Source organism: Sabethes cyaneus, chromosome 1 (genome assembly GCF_943734655.1).
Source record: "Sabethes cyaneus chromosome 1, idSabCyanKW18_F2, whole genome shotgun sequence".
Taxonomy (NCBI): domain Eukaryota; kingdom Metazoa; phylum Arthropoda; class Insecta; order Diptera; family Culicidae; genus Sabethes; species Sabethes cyaneus.
Genome location: NC_071353.1, coordinates 54772409 through 54793690, shown reverse-complemented (window position 1 = coordinate 54793690; position 21282 = coordinate 54772409). Strand labels below are relative to the sequence as shown.

General features: G+C 39.0%; 1 protein-coding gene across 1 annotated transcript; it reads left to right on the top strand.

Moving 5' to 3' along the window:
- Positions 1-15346: 15346 nt before the first annotated feature.
- On the top strand, positions 15347-16111 carry LOC128745702 (uncharacterized). Its single transcript, XM_053842781.1, has 2 exons — positions 15347-15779; positions 15996-16111. The coding sequence occupies exons 1-2, from the start codon at positions 15347-15349 to the stop codon at positions 16109-16111; spliced, it is 549 nt and encodes a 182-aa protein (XP_053698756.1).
- Positions 16112-21282: the final 5171 nt, after the last annotated feature.

Here is a 21282-nt window from a genome sequence, read left to right as displayed (position 1 = left end):
AACGATGTCAAACTGATGGCCAACAGTATAATCTCGGTACAATCGACCCCGCAGAACAGTATGAAAAAAACGCCAACCGAAACTGGCACCGTATTATCAATCAGATTGGTATGTTCTGCTACTCCGATGTGAAACAGCAGTAGGGCGAACGGCAGACCAAAAATTTCTGTGCGTTTCTAACCAAACACGGTCGCATCTCGATGGCGGGTGTTGCATCCGAAAACTGAAGCCATCCTCGCTGTGACCAAGTGCAGTCACTACGCTTATTGCTGATTTTGACAAAGGCCTTAATTAAACTGAGATGACCGGAACCGGAAAATGAGCTGTAAACTCAGAAAATGTTTTAAGTCGCGATTGCCAAGCCATTTCCTGACTGCAACTTTTGACTTTTTGACACACTATCACATGAGCGTGAAGGTAAACAAAAAGTTTTCCGTGACATTTCAAGACATACTATGGTTTCTTTTTATAATTCGTGTTGTCTAGACACCGCTTGACACAACCATGCACAACTATAGTTTGTCTATATAAGGTTGCCCAAATGTTTATTTTTTGTTAAAAATTTCACAAAATTAAAAAAAAAGGTTTTTAACGGCAATAGCCTAAAAATATAAAATTAAATATTAAAATATGTGTTCCTAACCCTAACCTCATCGTTTCAAGCTAAAAACGACATAGGGCTTTAGGACCCAATTCTCGCTTCGTGATTGGTTGGAAGATTCTTTGTGATGATCTAAACCTATACCAATTTGATATCTGTGCTTGGGAAGTAAGCCAAAACAAGTGACCAAGTTTCCTCATTTCAACAAGATTTCTTTACACCGCGGTTAAACCTAGACCATTTTGATGTCCTTGCTTGAGAAGTATGCCAGAAGGAGTGACAAAGCCCCCTCGTGCCAACCGATTTCTTACGAACGCGATTAAACCTAGTCCAATTTGATGTCTGTGTTAGGGAAGTGTGCCAGAAAAAATGGCACAAGTTCGTTGTCCCAACAGATCGCAAATTCTTTACTGCGAGACGATTAAACCTAGGCGAATTTGATATCTGTGTTGGAAAAATGTGCCACAGCTGTAGTGTTCGGTTGTAATACGACTCTGTGAATACGCATGCTTGCCGTTTCATTAGAAGTGCAGTGAAAAGATGTGCTGTTGATAAAATAGGATTGAATTGGTAAAATCCCTTCAACGCGGGAATCATGGGTAATAAAAACAATCTTTAATTTCAGTAAGGTAGCAGGAAAGCAATAGTTTGTGTTCTTGATTTTGTTAAATTGTTTTCAAATGCACAATCTTTTGAGAATTGAACGTATGCAATGTTACTACTTTGATAAATGTTACAACGCATGTTGCATGTATATATGTTGTATATAGCATGTATACATACATCGAATCGAATCGAATGATTACAAGCAGGAATACATGCTATTATCATTATTAAGAGACTTACGTAGTCCTGCGTCACCTACATATGCGGTCGTGTCTTGTACACAACCCGTCTGATTTTTTAAATAATTTAATTTCTTAATTTAAAACAGAAATTACTGTTTGCGTTATATGTATAGCAAGGTAATATATCTGTTTACTAAATAACAAATCTATTTTCAACAAACAAGCTAAAACGCGGTAGAAATTATCAAAAATGTAACTATTAACCGAGGGGCAAGACACTGTCGAAAATATATTACTTTTCCCTATGGAAATATTTTTCCAACCTTAATATATTGACCTTTCCCACCCATAATATAACCGAAAGCCCTATAAAGTTACATTTATTTATACATTTATAGGGTTTTAATAGAGCCTAATATATTAATATTATGATAATATTATGAAGTGTCTTGCCCCTCGCTATTAACTATATGTTAGCGGGATAAAACCAGGGGCTTGCGACGGGTGCCATGTTTTTGTTGCCAACATCTCGACAAGGTTGGCAGCAAATTTACTTGTCAGGCGGGCGCTTTTCTTGCAATAGCAAATAGAATAGCGCCCTTCGTTAAAGTCGACTGTCAAACACCGTTCGTTAAGATAGGGATAGCACCCCGCTGGTTAAAACTGAACAAATCTAGATAGAATTAACGCAAATGTAAACAAAACGGGTGAGTTATTTTTTGCTGGACCAGCATAGGAAAATCAACCCTCACTCGGTTTGTTTACGCTTACGACATTCGCCCTTTTGTAATTCTATCTTCAAATATCAATAGCCAGCGATTACATTCGGAAAAGAAAACAATAAATTATACTAAAATCAATGCTACATTCAGTTATTTTGAACTTGGGCTATGCGGCATCCTGCGTCCGAAAGCTGTATTTTTGGGTCGCCGATTTAAGACTCTTTCTCTAAAATATCGTGGACCCCCGTTCGTTTGACCGTTTTTAATCTGAACACTTTTTAATTTGAACCCCGTTGGTTTGCACGACGTGCAAATTAAAAATGGTTCAAATGTCATTCTCAATATGACATCATTTGCTTATGTAGACAATACACATAAAAACAATTTGTTTGTACTGATCTAGCGTGTTCAATCTGTTTCACATTGCGTTTTCCCAACGATTATGGTAGAAATCCGATCGCAGAATGAAATATTCGCTGCTTGCAACTGCCAACTGAATCAAACCACCAAAACAATAACAAAGAGCAGGGTAGCCAGTTCATACAAGTTCCAGCATATTTAGGGTTACCAGTTGTTCAAATTAAAAACTAACCCCGTTACGAGGGGCAAGACACTGTCGAAAATATATTACTTTTCCCTATGGAAATATTTTTCCAACCTTAATATATTGACCTTTCCCACCCATAATATAACCGAAAGCCCTATAAAGTTACATTTATTTATACATTTATAGGGTTTTAATAGAGCCTAATATATTAATATTATGATAATATTATAAAGTGTCTTGCCCCTCGCCCCGTTAGTTTGCATGAGGAATCGTTCAAACGAACGGGGGTCCACTGTATTAGTTGCTAAATGTTAATATGTATATCAGGATACATTTCTTGGTTGATTTAAACATTAATTGTTTTGAATGGATAAATAGTTTCAGAAAAAATGATCATTTTATCCAACGCGTTTTTGCTGCATCGAATAGGAAAAGATGCAATGTGTGCCTAACAGACGTCTTGCATATGTGTGTGTAGCAAAAGCCCTATTAGGGTGTTTGCAGAGTGCATATGTATTGGAGATCTGTTGGGCAGGCAAAAGTGACAGCTCCATATAAAACACAGGGGCTGGGAAGAGCAAAAATTTTTGAATGGTTTATTTTCTTCATTTAAAACAGAAATTACAAATTGCTCCATACATATATGGTAAGGTCAAGGGGTCGGACACTCAGCACATAGTGCCCCGGCACTGCAGAGATATCAAACGGCACACCTCTAAAGCCTTATAAAAATAACATTTATAGGGCTTTACACACCTCCGGTTCAATTTTACATATGAACTGGGAGCACTGCCAGTTGTCAAAATCATCTCTCACGGTTGCCAGATCTATCAGATTTTATCGAATTTAACAAATCTTGCAGTTCGGCACTTTCGGTACAGCATCGGCACAGTTCGGCTCGTTTCAAGTCGCCTAACATAAAAACGGCTGTGCCGAGTGACCGACCCCTTGGGTAAGGTACCCAGGTAACTGCTAAGCACTGAATTAAGCTTGAAAGCTGCTCTAAATTTGCAAGTTACATGCTGCCAGATATAATTCAGCATTGTCAAAGCATAGCAGCTTTAAAATGGCATTCTCAATGCTGAATTAATATTTACTTGAAGCACTATGAAAAGCTGATTAGATGCTCTAAGCAAGCTTTATTACCGTTACCGGCATCAAAAGAGATTTTGAACACTGCTCACACTTGCAGGAAATCTCCTTGCGAACGTACGCGTGATAACAGAAAAAATGCTTCCCTCTCTTTTTGTCTTACGCAAAATCCTGCACCGCCGATTGAATAAATATCAACACGAATCTATAGGGCATATGCATACGGATAATATGCAAGAAATATTTCTATACATGTATGCCATCACATAAAAAGAAAATAAAAGGTAGGTAATTCTCCCAAAGCGCAACTTATGGAAGATATGTGAAAAACAAAATCTTTCCCTCCATTCCGCCTTGATAAGCAAATCAAACATCCGAGTTAAGAATTTCGGTAATTTAAGTAAAGCTATTGGCAGCTGACTCGCAACTACCGTTTACAGATCAACTGGTAAAGGCGTTGCCCTACTCCTTTATTCCTATTCCTATCGACAGATTGGCTGGCGGTTCAATTCTAACCGAAAAAGAAAATAACAAAAAGCAATCTTGAAACGTCAACAAAGTACGCCATATAAGCATATAACAGAGAGGGAAGATAAAAAAGGATGTACAATATATTTTTCGCATTTTTTTATGTTTGACGTTTTACCGTTACGCAACAGGCGTTACGTTTTATGACTTTTGTAAAGCTCCAAGCACTAATGTAGCCGGACATTTCGCCAAAACCGGCTTTCTAGCAGCTTTTTATAGGTATATTGAACTATGCTGCACGGTATGGTGTGCACCATAGGCTAATAAAAAGCTAAATTTCTGCCCAAGTAACCACAAGCATTAATGCATAACCCCATATTGGCTGTAGCTCGGCATCGCTAATACCAGACAGCGGTATATCAGCAATTCGCATGGTTAAAACTTTTGTATAAACATTGCTAATGCGTTTAAGCATTATCGTAAATTAGCATTATTAAAAACACTATTTGCGTATATAATGTTACAATATGTTGCTTACAAGCTTTAGGACAAATCTTTAAAACGTACCGTAAATGTTAATAAAATGCTTATACTTGACTTCGTTTTTGCTTATTTACGGCCACTACTCATACTCTGTTTCACCTAACTGCTGCTGTCTTTTTTCAACCAATTGAATTCTAAAATCAACTACGAACGACGATTTAAGTACGACTAATTACAACCCACTCATCTATAACAGCTGTGGTTAAGATATCAAAGGCGCCAGCAAATGAACCATGCAGGGATACACGCACCCATCAGGTTCAAGTCTCATTAAAGGTAACATTTGAAATGCAAAAAAAATCCATTCGTCGTAAATAATGAAGTAACGCATAGCTTGAGAAGCTGCTAGAACCAGCGGATTTAAAAAATAAATATGAAATATATTTATTTTTGTCTTTTGACACGCCGGCCGAATTGATGTTTTTATATTTTTTTCGCAAACAGGCTAAAAATAACGATATGTCGATAATGCAGGCGAAGTGATGTTTAATTCATGCCGTAATGGTGCTTTAGCAATTGCTATTATAATGCAGCTTTAATTTGACAATAGTGGGGCCCTTTTCCACTTTATTACTGCATTTATTGTACATGTAAGAAAATAATACATTATATGATATGCTTTGTAGCGCACTATAAAGCATTACAATTGAATTGATATAAAGCTTCGTGGTTACTTGGGTGCTTCTTTAAGTGCTCACTGGTTACTTGGGTAATATATCTGTTTTCTAAATAAAAAAAAATATTTTCAACAAATAAGCTAAGATGCGGTAATAATGATCAAAAATGTAACTATGACCTATGTTAGCGGGATAAAACTAAACAAATATCAATAACCAGCAGTTGCTTTCGGCTAAGAATTATTATGCTAAACCAATTTATGCTAAAACCAATTTTACATTCCGTTACTTTCAACTTGGCCTATGCCGTATACTGCTTCAAAAACAGTATGTTTGGGACACCGATTTAACGCGAATGCACCGAAACCCAAGTCACAGAGAACAGATTAACAGGCTCGAAGGAAGTAATCGATTTTTTGTGTGTAAAATCTGTCGGTAGCGCCCTCCAGAAATAGTTTGCCAAACGCATCAAAAAATATCCATGTACCTTTATCAATATTTCTTTGTGCTGGAGTTACATAGCAGCTACTTGCACTTGCCACTTGCACAAAATCTTGCAGTTTCGGGCAAAAGGTAAGAGAATATTACCCAGGTAACCAATAAGCATTTCCAATGCAATTGAAAAGCAAGCCAATAAGCATTTAAGTTGCCTTAAATGCTACTTAAATGCTATTTTGGCAAAATATGCGGCTACTTTACGGCTAGCCCTCTTATAGTGCTGACAATGCTTATTTGCAACTAGTTACCAACAAGAAGAATTTAAATAGAATTTTGGATGCCAATTTACAACAGTTATGCAGTCAAAAAGCTGATAAACAACAACCTGCAGTATAAAACGCCAGGGATGCTAATAAACAACTGATTTACTGCTTATTTTAATGCTTGTTGGTTACCTGGGTATGGAACATGATAAAGCAGGTATAATTTAATTGTTAACCCAAGGGGTCGGTCACTCGGCACAGCCGTTTTTATGTTAGGCGACTTGAAACGAGCCGAACTGTGCCGATGCTGTACCGAAAGTGCCGAACTGCAAGATTTGTTAAATTCGATAAAATCTGATAGATCTGGCAACCGTGAGAGATGATTTTGACAAGTGGCAGTGCTCCCATTTCATATGTAAAATTGAACCGGAGGTGTGTAAAGCCCTATAAATGTTATTTTTATAAGGCTTTAGAGGTGTGCCGTTTGATATCTCTGCAGTGCCGGGGCACTATGTGCTGAGTGTCCGACCCCTTGTGTTAACCTGTTTATTGCAACCCATCGACATCTCTATATCGAACTGCAGTAAACGTCAGCGACAGCATGTCCGGGGCTCAAAATTTGACAGCGGGCCCAAATCAGACTGCTGGCATTTGAGTGAAACGCAGTGCTGACATGCTATCTCATTTTCGCACACACGAGATGTTGGCGGCGAAAACATGGTTGTCTGCCGATGGGGTGGTTTATTGCACGCTTCGTGCTGCTACATTCCGCTGCGGCCACCCTCCAAAATAGGAGGGAAAGCTGAATTCTAGATAGAATTAACAAAAGGGCGAGTGTCGCAAACGTACACAAAACGAGTGAGAGTTATTTTTTGCTAGACCAGCATAGGAAAATCAACCCTCACTCGGTTTGTTTACGCTTGCGACATTCGCCCTTTTGTTAATTCTATCTTCAATTGGTACAAAGCCGGTTTTTATTCGAAACCTCTGGCAGAAATCGAACAGAAATCCGGCAGAAAAACCGAGGCGAAATTTCTGCCCGAATCGGATGTGTCATTTCTGCTACTGTTTTACCTGACTCACTGCGAATATGCGTATTATTGAAATAAAACGTAACCATGCGTTTTATTCGTGTATAACGCATATGCAGTTAATATCGATAACAAACGATTTTTTATAAGTTGTGCTTTTGTTATTGCATTTAATTTGTAAAAAGTTGCATAAATAACAATTCAGTTTCACAATACAATTATTGCGTACTACTGGCACATGAAATATAACGTTTAAGTACGTTATTTTTAGTGATCAAAATTAACGATATTTTCGATACAAGGGCGATATTTTTCGAAACCTTTCGAACCAACACGATACCGCGAATACAACGCATTTCGCAGTGAGTCAGGTAACACAGTAGTTTTCACGGGTGACTGCGGCCAGAAATCCGGCAGAACGTCTGGCAGAAAAAGTTTTTCGCTGCCAGATTTTTGTTCGATTTCTGCCGGACGCGCCTAAGCGGGCGTCAACCGTGAAAACTAGCAGAAATGCAACATCCGATTCGGGCAGAAATTTCGCCTCCGATTTTTCTGCCGGATTTCTGCCAGAGGTTTCGAATAAAAACTGGTTTTGTACCGATTCAGCTTTCCCTCCTTTTTTGGAGGGTAGCAGCAGCGGATTGTAGCGGCAAGAAGCGTGCAATAAACAGGTTAACAATTAAATTATACCTGCTTTGTCATGTTTCATATTATTCTCTTACCTTTTGCCCGAATCTGCAAAACTGATGAACTACTTTTCTCCTGCCTCAAAGTGTCAACATTTGACATAAAGAGAATCGAGCAAAAAATGAAGACTGCTTCTGTTCGATTTCTGCCAGGCATCCGACTTTTTCGTGAACGGGTTGCTGACAAAATGCTAGTAAAATCCCACACGCTTAAAAAATTTGACCCACTTTCACGAAAAGTGGAACAGCTCAAAACATGCGTATATTTTACACACTATTTTGAGTAACTCTTACTCCTTTTATGAGTTCCACCGTAGAAGCTCATTAATGAGCAATATTTACTCAAAAATGAGTGCCATTTCACCCAAAACTGAGTAGTACTTACACAAATTACGAGTAAATTTAACTCAGTTATGAGGTCGACCTAAACTACTCAGAATTTAGAAATTGCCATTACTCAAATTTTTGGGCTGTTCCACTTTTTGTCATAGTGAGTCGGTTTTTACTCATTTTTGAGTTGAAAGTCACTCATTTCTGAGTTAATCTTATTCATTCGCGGGTTAAATTTTTTAAGCGTGCAGCAGCGAGCTGTCATTGATTCATGTCAAATTTTTGCGAGTCGTCAAATTGGTGATTACTAAACAGTAGATGCAGAAGAAAAGTGAGATATTGTCAATTTCCCACCCTTTCGTACGCGATGAATTATAACCGTCGCGGGCGAAACCATCGCCAGAATAGTCGCGGGGGCAAATATCGTTTATTTCAAGGGGTCGGTCACTCGGCACAGCCGTTTTTATGTTAGGCGACTTGAAACGAACCGAACTGTGCCGGTGCTGTACCGAAAGTGCCGAACTGGAAGATTTGTTAAATTATTTAAAATCTGATAGATCTGGCAACCGTGCGAGATGATTTTGACAACTGGCAGTGCTCCCATTTCATATGTAAAATTGGGTATTTTAGCGGTATTTAAATTCTCACATATTATGATAATATATGATGTCACCGTAAAGTCACATGAAGACTTTTTCAAATTTGACGAGTAAAAGTAATAAAAAAAGCATTTTTTCATTTAAAAATTTTTTTTAGGATAAGACGATAGCTTATAAGTAAACCATTTTTCTTCTCAGGTCGCCTTAGACAACACAGTGGATAGATAAACTATGGTCATCAGCCGATACAGGTTTCATATGGGAGCTGTCAAAATGAAAAGCTCTGTCAGAAAGATAGAAGAGAGGAAGAGAACTTCTGACATCATTTCAATCAATCGGTTTGGTTGATATCTGTCAAACAGCAAATCATTCTATTTTTGATTTTTATTAATTTTTTCATCAAATATTCACTTAATTGAAATAAAAAAAGAACTGTTAGATTCAGAAAACGACGGGCTATCAAATGAGGCAAAAAAAGCAACTTTTTTGGGAAAATTAAAATACCCAATTGAACCGGAGGTGTGTAAAGCCCTATAAATGTTATTTTTATAAGGCTTTAGAGGTGTGCCGTTTAATATCTCTGCAGTGCCGGGGCACTATGTGCTGAGTGTCCGACCCCTTGGTTTATTTAGTGAAGTAAATCAATAGCGCACGTGCTAGACAAGCATAATGTATACTTATAACTTACTTACAGCCAAGTTGATTTTTTCTGCGACGATTTCAAGCTATCAAAAAAGTGTGTAGCGCGTTTTGTTACCAAAGAAACGGGCAATAATAGGCCGTATGAATCTAGGACAGGGCGTGCCAACTGGCTTCTTGTTCTTCTTTTTATTATGACCGCCATCCCGATTGAATATTCTTTGTTACACTCTGCACCACTGTTGCCTGCACATATTATTTTAAGAATAACTTCGTTTGCCGAACAACTGCTCCCGAATACGAATACAGTTTATGCGATCAAAATCATGTTTTGCATTTCATGTTGAAAATTAAAATTCGTGTACAAACAAAACTAATGGTGAACCAAGCATAGAACTACAGAATACAAAAGAAATCAAAATTCGGAAATAATAACTTATTGTCGTATTTCCACTAACGAGTTTCAGCAACACTGAAAGCGATACCGCGTTATATTTTCCAGTCAACGGTTGCTCGTCGCTTTCAGCCAATCAGAAATTGGGTCAATTTTGGGTCAACGTCGCGGTTGACACTTGGCACGTCCTGTCCTAGGTATGAATAAAAGATATAGAGCAAATCTGGTTTTAGTTTTCAAAAGGTCGCATAATGCATGCAAAAGGGCTGATTATGCGACCTTCTGAAAACTAAAGCCAGAAATGCTCCCATACGATTTAAACGGGATAAGCAAAGTAAACTGTTTTATTCATATGGCCTAATAGATACGTTTTGGAATCGTTTGATGGTTATTTCGAAATACAGTAGACTCTCGGAAAAGTTAACTCTCTAAAAAGTTAATTGTTCAGAAAAGTTAAGCGAATATCAGCTCTTATGCAACGCTCTAAAAAGTTAATTTTTACCTTAACTTTTCTGAGAGATTGAATTTATTGGTTGTCCAACCCGAGCAAAATTTTAGAGCAAATTGACAACAAAATTTGATACCTTGCTGTAATTGATTTTGATTACTCGTTGTGATTTCATTTTGGTCGACTTAGCGGTTAGAATATCAAAATTGATTGCAAAAATTCCATGTCGTGAAATTAAATTGACTACTACTTTTGCTATCAAAAATATCAAACGGAATACTAATCTTGCTGTTACACAATATTAATGGGTAGGCTGAATTACTTGTCATTTTGCTATCATATCATAATCACATAATTTGAACTGACCATTCTACAGGAAAAATTATTATTATTGGAAAATAGATTAATTTGAATATTGTAGGTTTATTTACATCATAAATAGAATATGTCCACATGTTTTCTTTCACTAAAAATAAAAACAAAATGAAAGCAAAGTTTGATACATCAAAAGTGCCACTTGGACTTGGTAGCAAAACCTGATTTCTAGTTAATATCAACAGCAAAATTAGTAATAATTTTGATATACTTTTGTTGTCAAACCTTACTCGGGAAGCGTTCGTACACACACGTGTGTTTACCTTCTATCTTTATTTCTCATTTTTCGGTTTATTGTCGCCTTTCCACAGCCATACAGAGTCGCATCATAACTGGGATAAAATTAAACTCTTGTACCGGATAGTTGCAACAATAACGTATTGAACTATTTGCTAGTTACACATAGTTACTTCAGGATTATTGATAACATACTGGAAAAGCGCAAACTCAGATTGAATTTTAAATGCAAAAGAAGGAACAGCAAGAAACTAAAAATAAGCGCGAACATTATCAAAACGTAGTCGCAGAATGTACGAAAAAAAAACAAAAGTAAACTAGTGTAACCGACTATTTTAAACTTACTGAAAGAAACTAAGTATTATTTCATAAAGATCTTGCTACATATTTATTTTCATTACAATTTCAAAATACATAAAAATGTGTATCCTACATGCATTTTTCGCTTTTGTATTTATCATTTTTAATGACTTTCAGGACTACTCGGAAAAGTTAATATTTCGGAAAAGTTAATCGACCCATTCCCCAATCGATTAACTTTTCCGAGAGTTTACTGTATACAACTGCAAATAATTTAACATATAGTGCAAAGTGACCTAAATTTAACAGCAGAAAAATTCACGTTACGAAAAATGGTGCTACTATGTTTGTTTACCAAAAGCTGTCAGAGCTGCTGCGCTCGTATACAGTGATACTAAAGTTTCGAAAAACTTTGGAATAAAAAATTGCATTATTGTAACAAACTTGCTTGCAGCAGCGTAACATGTGATGTTTTTAGATTCTATCACACAATTTTTAGACTAAACTCAAGTTTTTTTAGTCTTGACCTTGAAATGCGGTCATACATATATATTAATATTTTTTTTGAAACGATGGTTCTACAATTGATGAAGGGACGGTAGGAGAAAGAAATGAAAATTTTTTGGTGAAGGAGGGGAAGAGCGGAAAGGAAGGGGGAGGGGGGGGTATTGGTAGCTATGCTTGACAAGTAGTCATTTTGACTCCTACCTTTTTGTCCAATACTGGAAGGTGCATGAGTCGAACCAAGCTGTAATCTGAGATTATACCCGGATTCGAACCCACAACACCCGCCAGGGCATGTGGTTCGCTAGTACTTGTACCTTTGAACCATAGAGGCGTTGGACTAGGGGAGTGGAGCTCCACTCTCGAGGTCAGCATGTCGGCGACAGCCATTGCTCTGATCACGTCGCGACGGGTGTTCAACGGGTCAAGATCTGCAGCGTTGTTCATAGCAGGGCAGCTGAAAGGGGTCGTTCCAGGGCAATCTTCGAAGTGCAAAACGTATGAATCGGCGCTGCACTGACTCGATTCGGTCAACTCCATTTTGGTAGTACGGACTCCACACACAGCTCGAGCGCAGTACTCAAGGCTTACCACAATAGATCAAAATAATGGTCGCAGTGGTCAAATCTTCCGACAAAAAAAAAAAAAAAAAAAAAGGTTGGACCGGACAAGAGCACAGTAGAGAACTTTGAGGCAGTAGATGTCGTTGAAGTTCTTGGCGATCCGCATGATAAATCCCAGATTCCTGCAGGCCTTTTCGACAATATATGCGATGTGCTGTTTGAAGTCAAGCTTAGAGTCGAGCAGTATTCCCAAGTCCTTAAAACAATTTTCGCGCGTAGGGGCACGTCTGATAGAATGTAGTCGAAAACGAGAGGGTCCAATTTCCTTGAGAATGTAATTATTTCACATTTGTCAGAATTTAGCAGCATGCGGTTGTCTGTGCACCATTTTGCAAAAATCAGTAGCTGCTCTTGCAGGAACGCGGCGTCGGACGGACTATCGACTTTAGTATACAGCTTCAGATCGTCGGCAAAAGAGAGTCGCAGGCATTTAAGCAAGAAGTTGACATCGTTGAAGTAGACGAGGAAAACCAAAGGTTCGAGATAGCTACCTTGTGGAATTCCAGAGTTAGCAGTGGAAGGTCTGGAGGCGTTGTATGTAACGTTTATCAAAGTAGTACCATTGCATACGTTCAATTCTCAAAAGATTGTGCATTTGAAAACAATTTAACAAAATCAAGAACACAAACTATTGCTTTCCTGCTACCTTACTGAAATTAAAGATTGTTTTTATTATCCATGGTTTCCCACGTTGAAGGGATTCACCAATTCAATCCTATTTTATCAACAGCACATCTTTTCACTACACTTCTAATGAAACGGCAAGCATGCGTATTCATACAGAGTCGTATTATAACCGAACACTACAGCTGTAGCACATTTTTCCAACACAGATATCAAATTCGCCGAGGTTTAATCGTCTCGCAGTAAAGAATTTGCGATCTGTTGGGACAACGAACTTGTGTCATTTTTTCTGGCACACTTCCCTAACACAGACATCAAATTGGACTAGGTTTAATCGCGTTCGTAAGAAATCTGTTGGCACGAGGGGGTTTTGTTACTCTCTCTGGCGTACTTCCCAAGCAAGGACATCAAAATGGTCTAGGTTGAACCACGGTGTTTTCTACGGTCTTTCTACTGCAACATTAATTATTATTTTTATTTCTCAGGAACATCTATATTTAAGTTGACTGCATTTTTAAATATCAGTTTCTTATTCTTCAAAACCCTTATTTAACAGTAAAATGCATAAGAACGTACTGGGTGCAATATTTTCTTTCCTAGCTTGCGTAAATATTTGTAAGTGTAATTCAAGTTATTTTATCAACACCTTATTTAGTTTTATTATAGGTAGTTAAGTGATTTCTAGAAAAGACAAAGGATACTTTTTGTAGATTTGAATGAATATATGTAGAAAATTATAAATTAACCGTTTAACGGATAATTGAAGCCTTACCCGTTAAACGGTTAATTTATAATTATGAATTTCCTTTTGATTTGACAATTCAAATTGAAAAATGTGTTCAGAACCGATTTCTTGATATTTTGATATTATTGTCACAACACTATGACTATGCGTTAGTCGTTAGAGTAATCATGTTTTAAAAAGAATTCAGGAAAATTTCTAAAAAAATATTGTGTGAATATTTCCTTTTTTACTTTCGATGAAAATGGACATCTAGAATAAAATGATTGAGCTCAAAAATTATCTGTGGCTAATTTACATGCTTGATTTCAAAATTGTAATATATCTGAATTGCAAAAATAACTGGGTAGAGCATTAGATATGAAATATTAGAAAGAGAAACTGGACTTTTTCTTAGTTGGTCCTCCTTTAGATAATTGTTTTTGCATGAAAATCAAAACTGGAACTTCTTTTGAATACTTTCAAGACAAATAGTCATTGGTTTGATTGCATCGTTTTTGCGATGTTGTCCGCAAGAGAGTTCTCAGGTACTTTTTCATTTCGACGTATCTGACAATGAGAGATTCTCTTCTTCTCCTCTCGCTTTTTACGGCGAAACTAAAGCATCGAAAAGAAAATGGTCAAAACTCCGGCAACCGATTAGTGCAAAGCTGATGCGCTAAGATGCATTAGTATTACTATAAAAATGCAGACGAAAGGGGACACCTAGAGAATCTCTCGTTGTCAGATACGCCGAAATGGAAAAGTACCCGAGAGTTAAGAAAACGAGATGAGATCAAAGAAACTGTACAAAAGTAGCGCCATAAACATGCTTGAGAATGGCAAACATAATGGTTTTTTCAGCGCTAGTCTGTTTTAATGGCATGAGCGATCCGATAAGCTCAAAATTTGCTTGAAATTTGAATAAATTCATATGGAAAATCTATTTATTAGCATTTTCAGCTCTATATACCACTATACCTATGAATATGCTTTAATCAACCGCTTTTCTTCGCTGTTCTGCTTTTCTAGTCCGATCGTGAAAAACAGCTAGTGATTAAAATGACAAATGAAAAGTTTTTCACTTATCTTGTATTTCAATGCAAATTGCAAAGTTGTGCAAGATGTACACACATACATGCACACATGTACACGCATACATACATACATACATACATACATACATACATACATGCATACATACATACATACATACATACATACATACATACATACATACATACATACATACATACATACATACATACATACATACATACATACATACATACGCACATAGATCACACACACGCATACATACATACATACATACATACAAACATACGCACATAGATCACTCGTACGTTGAATACAATCGACCCTCGATTGATATATTTTGGTTTTACACGTTTTGAATGGTTTGACATACGGTAAATGTTTAAGTTTGAATATATTTTGAATGAATCGTCCGATTTTCAATAACTTGGTTTCGTTTTAAAGATGTGAACGGTAACTTTGAAATAATAATAAATTCTAGGATGTTTGTCATTTAATTAATGCAAATATGTTACAAAAATGTGTTTTAAACGCAGTAGAAAGGCCAGGTCACACCGCTAGGTGGATTAATTCGGTGCAAATAGCGCACCACAAAACGGAGATACTACTGGTGAGTAATCGGAGAGTAGTCCAACACGTGGGGATTACCGTCGGAGAACATACCATAACCTCAAAACGTAAGGTAAAGCACCTGGGTGTGATGATCGATAATCGGCTAAAATTCAACGGTCACGTTGACTACGCATGCGAAAAGGCAGCGAAAGCCATCAGTGCACTGTCTAGAATCATGCCGAATAACTTCGGACCAAGCAGTAGCAAGAGGCGCCTCTTAGCCAGTGTATCATCGTCGATACTGCGGTATGGCGGACCAGCCTGGATTACAGCACTCCAAACCCAGCGCAACAGAGCGAAGTTGAGAAGTACGGCCCGACTAATGACCATTCGAGTTGTGAGCGCTTACAGGACTATCTCATCAGAAGCTGCGTGCGTAATCGCTGGGATGATTCCCATCGACATCACCCTGATGGAGAACTACGAGTGCTATAGGCAAAAGGAGGTCAGAGGAATCAGAAAGCTGATGAGAGCAGAATCATTGGCTAAGTGGCAACAGGAGTGTAATACGACACAGAAAGGTAGATGGACCCACAGGCTCATATCGACTCTCTCGGTTTGGGCGAATAGGAAGCACGGGGAGGTGAACTTTTACCTAACGCAGTTCCTGTCTGGTCATGGTTGCTTCAGGCAATACCTTTACCGGTTCGGGCACGCCAGGTCGCCCTTATGCCCGGAATGTGGGAACGTGGAAGAAACAGCAGAGCACGTGGTTTTTGACTGTCCCAGATTTGCAGCATGGAGGGATGATCTGCCTTCCGGTCTTAACGTCGAAAACATGGTGGAGGATATGTGTCGCAACGAGAGCATTTGGAATGCCGTCAATAGCGCAATCGCATGCATCGTCAGTTAAGTTATTTTGGATGAAAGGTGGCCTAGGCAACAAACCTCTCTGAGCCGCATATGACGCCCCAAAGTAACGCGATTCGGGGCGCGGTAAAACCCTAGACTGGATTCATATGTGTGGGGATGGGATTTATCCCGAAATAGTCATAATACTCAGATCGGTGCTTGTTGAAATAGGCATAGCAAAGAAACCCTGCGAGGGTCGCTGTGACGGAGTGCGCGTCATGTTGGAGGGCACTTTCTAATCGGTACACGTCTCGATGGGTACTGCGAGCTAGCTGAGCAAATAACCAGCAACGTTAGCCTGCGTTGATAACTGCAAAGTGCATGAGCACGGCATCCCCTTGATATGCCCGAAGGAGTAACGCTAGAAAGCGTGATACTTGGAAAAGTGCAAGAGCACAGCCTTCCCCTGATGTAATACTTCATTGCGGTACCGGGGGAATCCAGACAGAGGGCAAGGATGAGGTTTTGGTGGGCGAGAGTCCCACACAACGTCCGGGTTGGCTCCGGACACACACACTCACACACACTCACACACACTCACTCACACACACTCACTCACACGCACTCACACACACACACACACACACACACACACACACACACACACACACACACACACACACACACACACGCACACACACACGCACACACACACACACACGCACACACACACGCACACACACACGCACACACACACACACACACACACACACACACACACACACACACACACACACACACACACACACACACACACACACACACACACACACACACACACACACACACACACACACACACACACACACACACACACACACACACACACACACACACACACACACACACACACACACACACACACACACACACACACACACACACACACACACACACACACACACACACACACACACACACACACACACACACACACACACACACACACACACACACACACACACACACACACACACACACACACACACACACACACACACACACACACACACACACACACACACACACACACACACACACACACACACACACACACACACACACACACACACACACACACACACACACACACACACACACACACACACACACACACACACACACACACACACACACACACACACACACACACACACACACACACACACACACACACACACACACACACACACACACACACACACACACACACACACACACACACACACACACACACACACACACACACACACACACACACACACACACACACACACACACACACACACACACACACACACACACACACACACACACACACACACACAAGTATTTTTTACGATGATCTAAACCTTTATCAATTTGATATCTGTGCTTGGGAAGTAAGCCAAATCAAATGACAAAGCTTCCTCGTCTTAACAAGATTTCTTAACATCGCGATTAAACCTAGACCATTTTGATGTCCTTGCTTGGGAATTACGCCAGAGAGAGTGACAAAGCCTCCTCGTGCCAACAAATTTCTTACGAACGCGATTAAACCTAGTCCAATTTAATGTGTGTGTTAGGGAAGTGTGCCAGAAGAAATGACTAAAGTCCATTGCCCCAACAGATTGCAAATTCTTTACGGTTAGACCTTAGACGATTAAACCTACAGGCGAATTTGATATCTGTGTTAGAAAAGTGCGGAACAGCTGACCAGCTGACCAGCTGTAATGTTCGGTTACCGTGGACCCCCGTTCGTTTGACCGTTTTTAATCTGAACACTTTTTAATTTGAACCCCGCTGGTTTGCACGATGTGCAAATTAAAAATGGTTCAAATGTAATTCTCAATATGGCATCATTTGCCTTTGCAGACAATGCACATAAACACGATTTGTTTGTACTGATCTAGCGTGTTTAATCCTAGTTTAATCACTTTCACATTTCGTTTCCCAACGATTGCGATAGAAATCCGATGGGAGAATAACATATTCGCTGCTTGCAACTACCAACTAAACGAGACTAAATCAAACCGCCAAAAAAATAACAAAGAGCAGGGCGGCCAGTTCATACAAGTTTTAGCATATTTAGGGTTGCTAGTTGTTCAAATTAAAAATCAGAAAGGTTGTATTCCAGCGTTTTTGATTCCTGCTTTTGCGTTTTGTTTGTTTACTTCACTCTAAGTTCATTGATGCGGCGAAAGTTGAAAGCTCTTTAAAAGCTCATTGATGTGACGAAAGTTTGATACTGTGTTGCTGCTTTTTCGGAAATCGCTAGTTCAACGAAATATGTGCGCAACCAAATATCTATTAACTAATTCCAAATTATGTATTGGTCGCTTTTATGAACACGTAATGATCGATATGATCAGTAAAATTTATTTTCTATAAGCAATTATGTTTTGCTGAGCGTTTATTGATACATAGCAGATCGATACATTGAATTACAAGTTTTAGAAAATTATAACAGCGCTGGAAGCACTGATTACGTGGCGAAAGCGTGCTCTGCCAATACAGATGCATTTTTGAGGCGCAAAACAATACATGCTTCGAATGGTAGCCATTTACCCAGCCATCTTTGAGCCACTTTCGGTTGCCCCTTAAGCTAGTATAGCCCAATTATTGAGAATATTGATGGGCTGTGGAAAGGTTAAAAATGCGTCTAATCTACTTGTGACACTATTACCTACCACCTACCACCTGTATTCAGAGTTAAATCAGCTGTAACCAAATCAATAGCATTTTAATTCAGCTTTGGTGTTTGTTGGGGAATATTGTAAACTTCACGGCATCAACAGAGCATTCAACGGAAACTAAAGCGTCACCCGAAGTGCTTGTGGAACTATGTAAACGATCAACGCAGAGAGTCCGGCCTCCCGTCATCTATGGAATATAACGGGGAAATCGCTGCCGCACCTCAGGATATATGCCGTTACTTTTCCAGCAAATTTGCAAGTGTTTTCACTAACGAAGTATTGAGCGTTGACCATATTGCAAGTAATGTTCCAATTTATGGTCAAACACTAGGTGCCATTGATGTCAACGTCGAGAAAATTTCAAAAGCCGCTTCCATACTTAAGTCGTCCTTCAACCCTGGACCTGATGGAGTACCTTCTGCATTTCTGAAGAGACACATATCCTGTTTGTTAACGCCATTGCTATATCTATTCCGAATGTCCATCTCTAGCGGCGTATTCCCATCGTGTTGGAAATTTGCGCATATGTTTTCTGTGCATAAAAAAGGTAGTAAACGAGATGTGAACAACTATAGAGGAATCACATCGCTCAGTGCAGTTTCAAAACTATTTGAGTTGGTAATCATGGAACATCTACTGTCACACTGCAAACAATATCTAAGTGCCGATCAACATGGCTTCATTTCCCAGCGCTCTACCACCACTAACCTGCTGTTTCTGACATCATACATAACGGGAAGTATGACCTTTGATCTTTCTGCTCTACTTCAACGATGTTAATTTGGCTATCAAATGCCCTCGATCCGTGCGACAGACGATTGTCACTTTCTCCAAAATCAGTTGGAGGACGATGTGCGTTGGTGCGATGTGAACCGCATGTTAGTGAACCCGGAGAAGTGTTCAATAATCACTTTATCCAGAAAAAAAGGCCCGATCCTGTTTTGTTATGAGCTCAGTGGCACACCCATCGAACGTGTTTCATATATTAAAGACCTGGGAGTTATCTTGGATCCGCAGTTAACGTACAAGGAGCATATCTCGTACATTGTCGCTAAAGCCTCGAGGTCATTAGGCTTCATTTTCAGGATCGCGAAAAAATTCTCTGATATATATGCCTTAACTCATTATATTGTTCGCTGGTGCGGTCCATCCTGGAATAGTGTTCGCCCGTTTGGAATCCTAAATACTATAACAGTACAGAGAGAATTGAATCAGTTCAGCGCCGATTTCTTCGATTCGCTTTGCGAAGGTTGTCATGGAGAGACCCGTTCCGTCTACCTAGTTATGTAAGCCGCTGTCAACTGGTTGACTTAGAACCTCTCTGTGTCCGTAGAGCTGCCTTTAGAGCTTTGTTTATTGCGGATTGCCTGCAGGGTAGAATTGATAGCCCTGCGCTTATGGAGCAGATTAACATAAATGTGCAACCACGAGCACAGCGTAATAGTGCCATGCTGAGACTACCAGTTCATCGCACTAATTACTCTATGAATGGCGCTATCGGTGGCTTTCATCTGTCGCGTCGAATACTTGGCAGAAGATTCGCAAGCTTTTTTTCGGGAGCAGTAAACCGCGAGTGATGTAGACTTATATTTAAACTGTTTTTGCATTTGTATTTTACTCACTTGACTGTATTTTTATGTAGGGGAAGGGCGGTAAAGACGGACACTGCGGGAAAGACGGACACTTGTCATATTTCATAAACAATAATTTTTTGAAGCAAATCAATGATGGGAAATGTTTCTATAGATTGAATTAACACTTTTGAAATAAACTGCCGATTTTTAGCAGCGTAACTGACAAATTATTAAGCAAAACAAAGAAAAAATGCGTATATACGCTAACCGATGTAATTTTGTGCGTGAAGAAAATAGCTGGTAAATCGTTAAAAAACAACATGTTCATGCTAAACCGACGACATTGCGTTAGTTTGATCTTTCACTGAATATCCATTAGAAACCTAGTGAATTTTTGAATATTCAGTAAAAAGTTATTGAAGTTTGAAAAAATGGTATCCAAGTCGGGAAAGACGGACACCCAACGGTAGGGAAAGACGGACACACAGATTTTGAACAAAATGGGTTCACAACAACGCCCAACAACGATTTAACATTGCAAATACTTCCATATTATATATGTAAAAGTAACCAGAAGTCATATAACAGTTGGAATGAGCCAACTTTTAGAAACGATTAATTCGTCACCAATTAAAATATTGAAGGGAACCATTCTATTTTCTCGCTCAAAGGGGGGATCGGGAAGGGGGTTTCCCAAACCAATTCTTTCCTAAATACATTATGAAATATGTTAATCTTTCTTAATACTGATAATTCAACGACGCGTGACACCTTTTTGCGAGTGTCCGTCTTTCCCATATCAAGTGTCCGTCTTTCCCGCCCATGCGCAGAAACTCTGATTTATACATGATGTTTATAATATTAAAAAATGCATAAATTTTGGAAGAAATTTTCCAGCACATGTTGTAACTTTATTAGACAGA

Bases quoted from the DNA above. Each gene is read 5' to 3' on its own strand.
- LOC128745702 (XM_053842781.1), top strand. From the start codon at position 15,347: ATGATCGATAATCGGCTAAAATTCAACGGTCACGTTGACTACGCATGC. The intron at 15,780-15,995 runs GTAGATGGACCC...CCAGATTTGCAG, and splicing joins GTGTAATACGACACAGAAAG to CATGGAGGGATGATCTGCCT.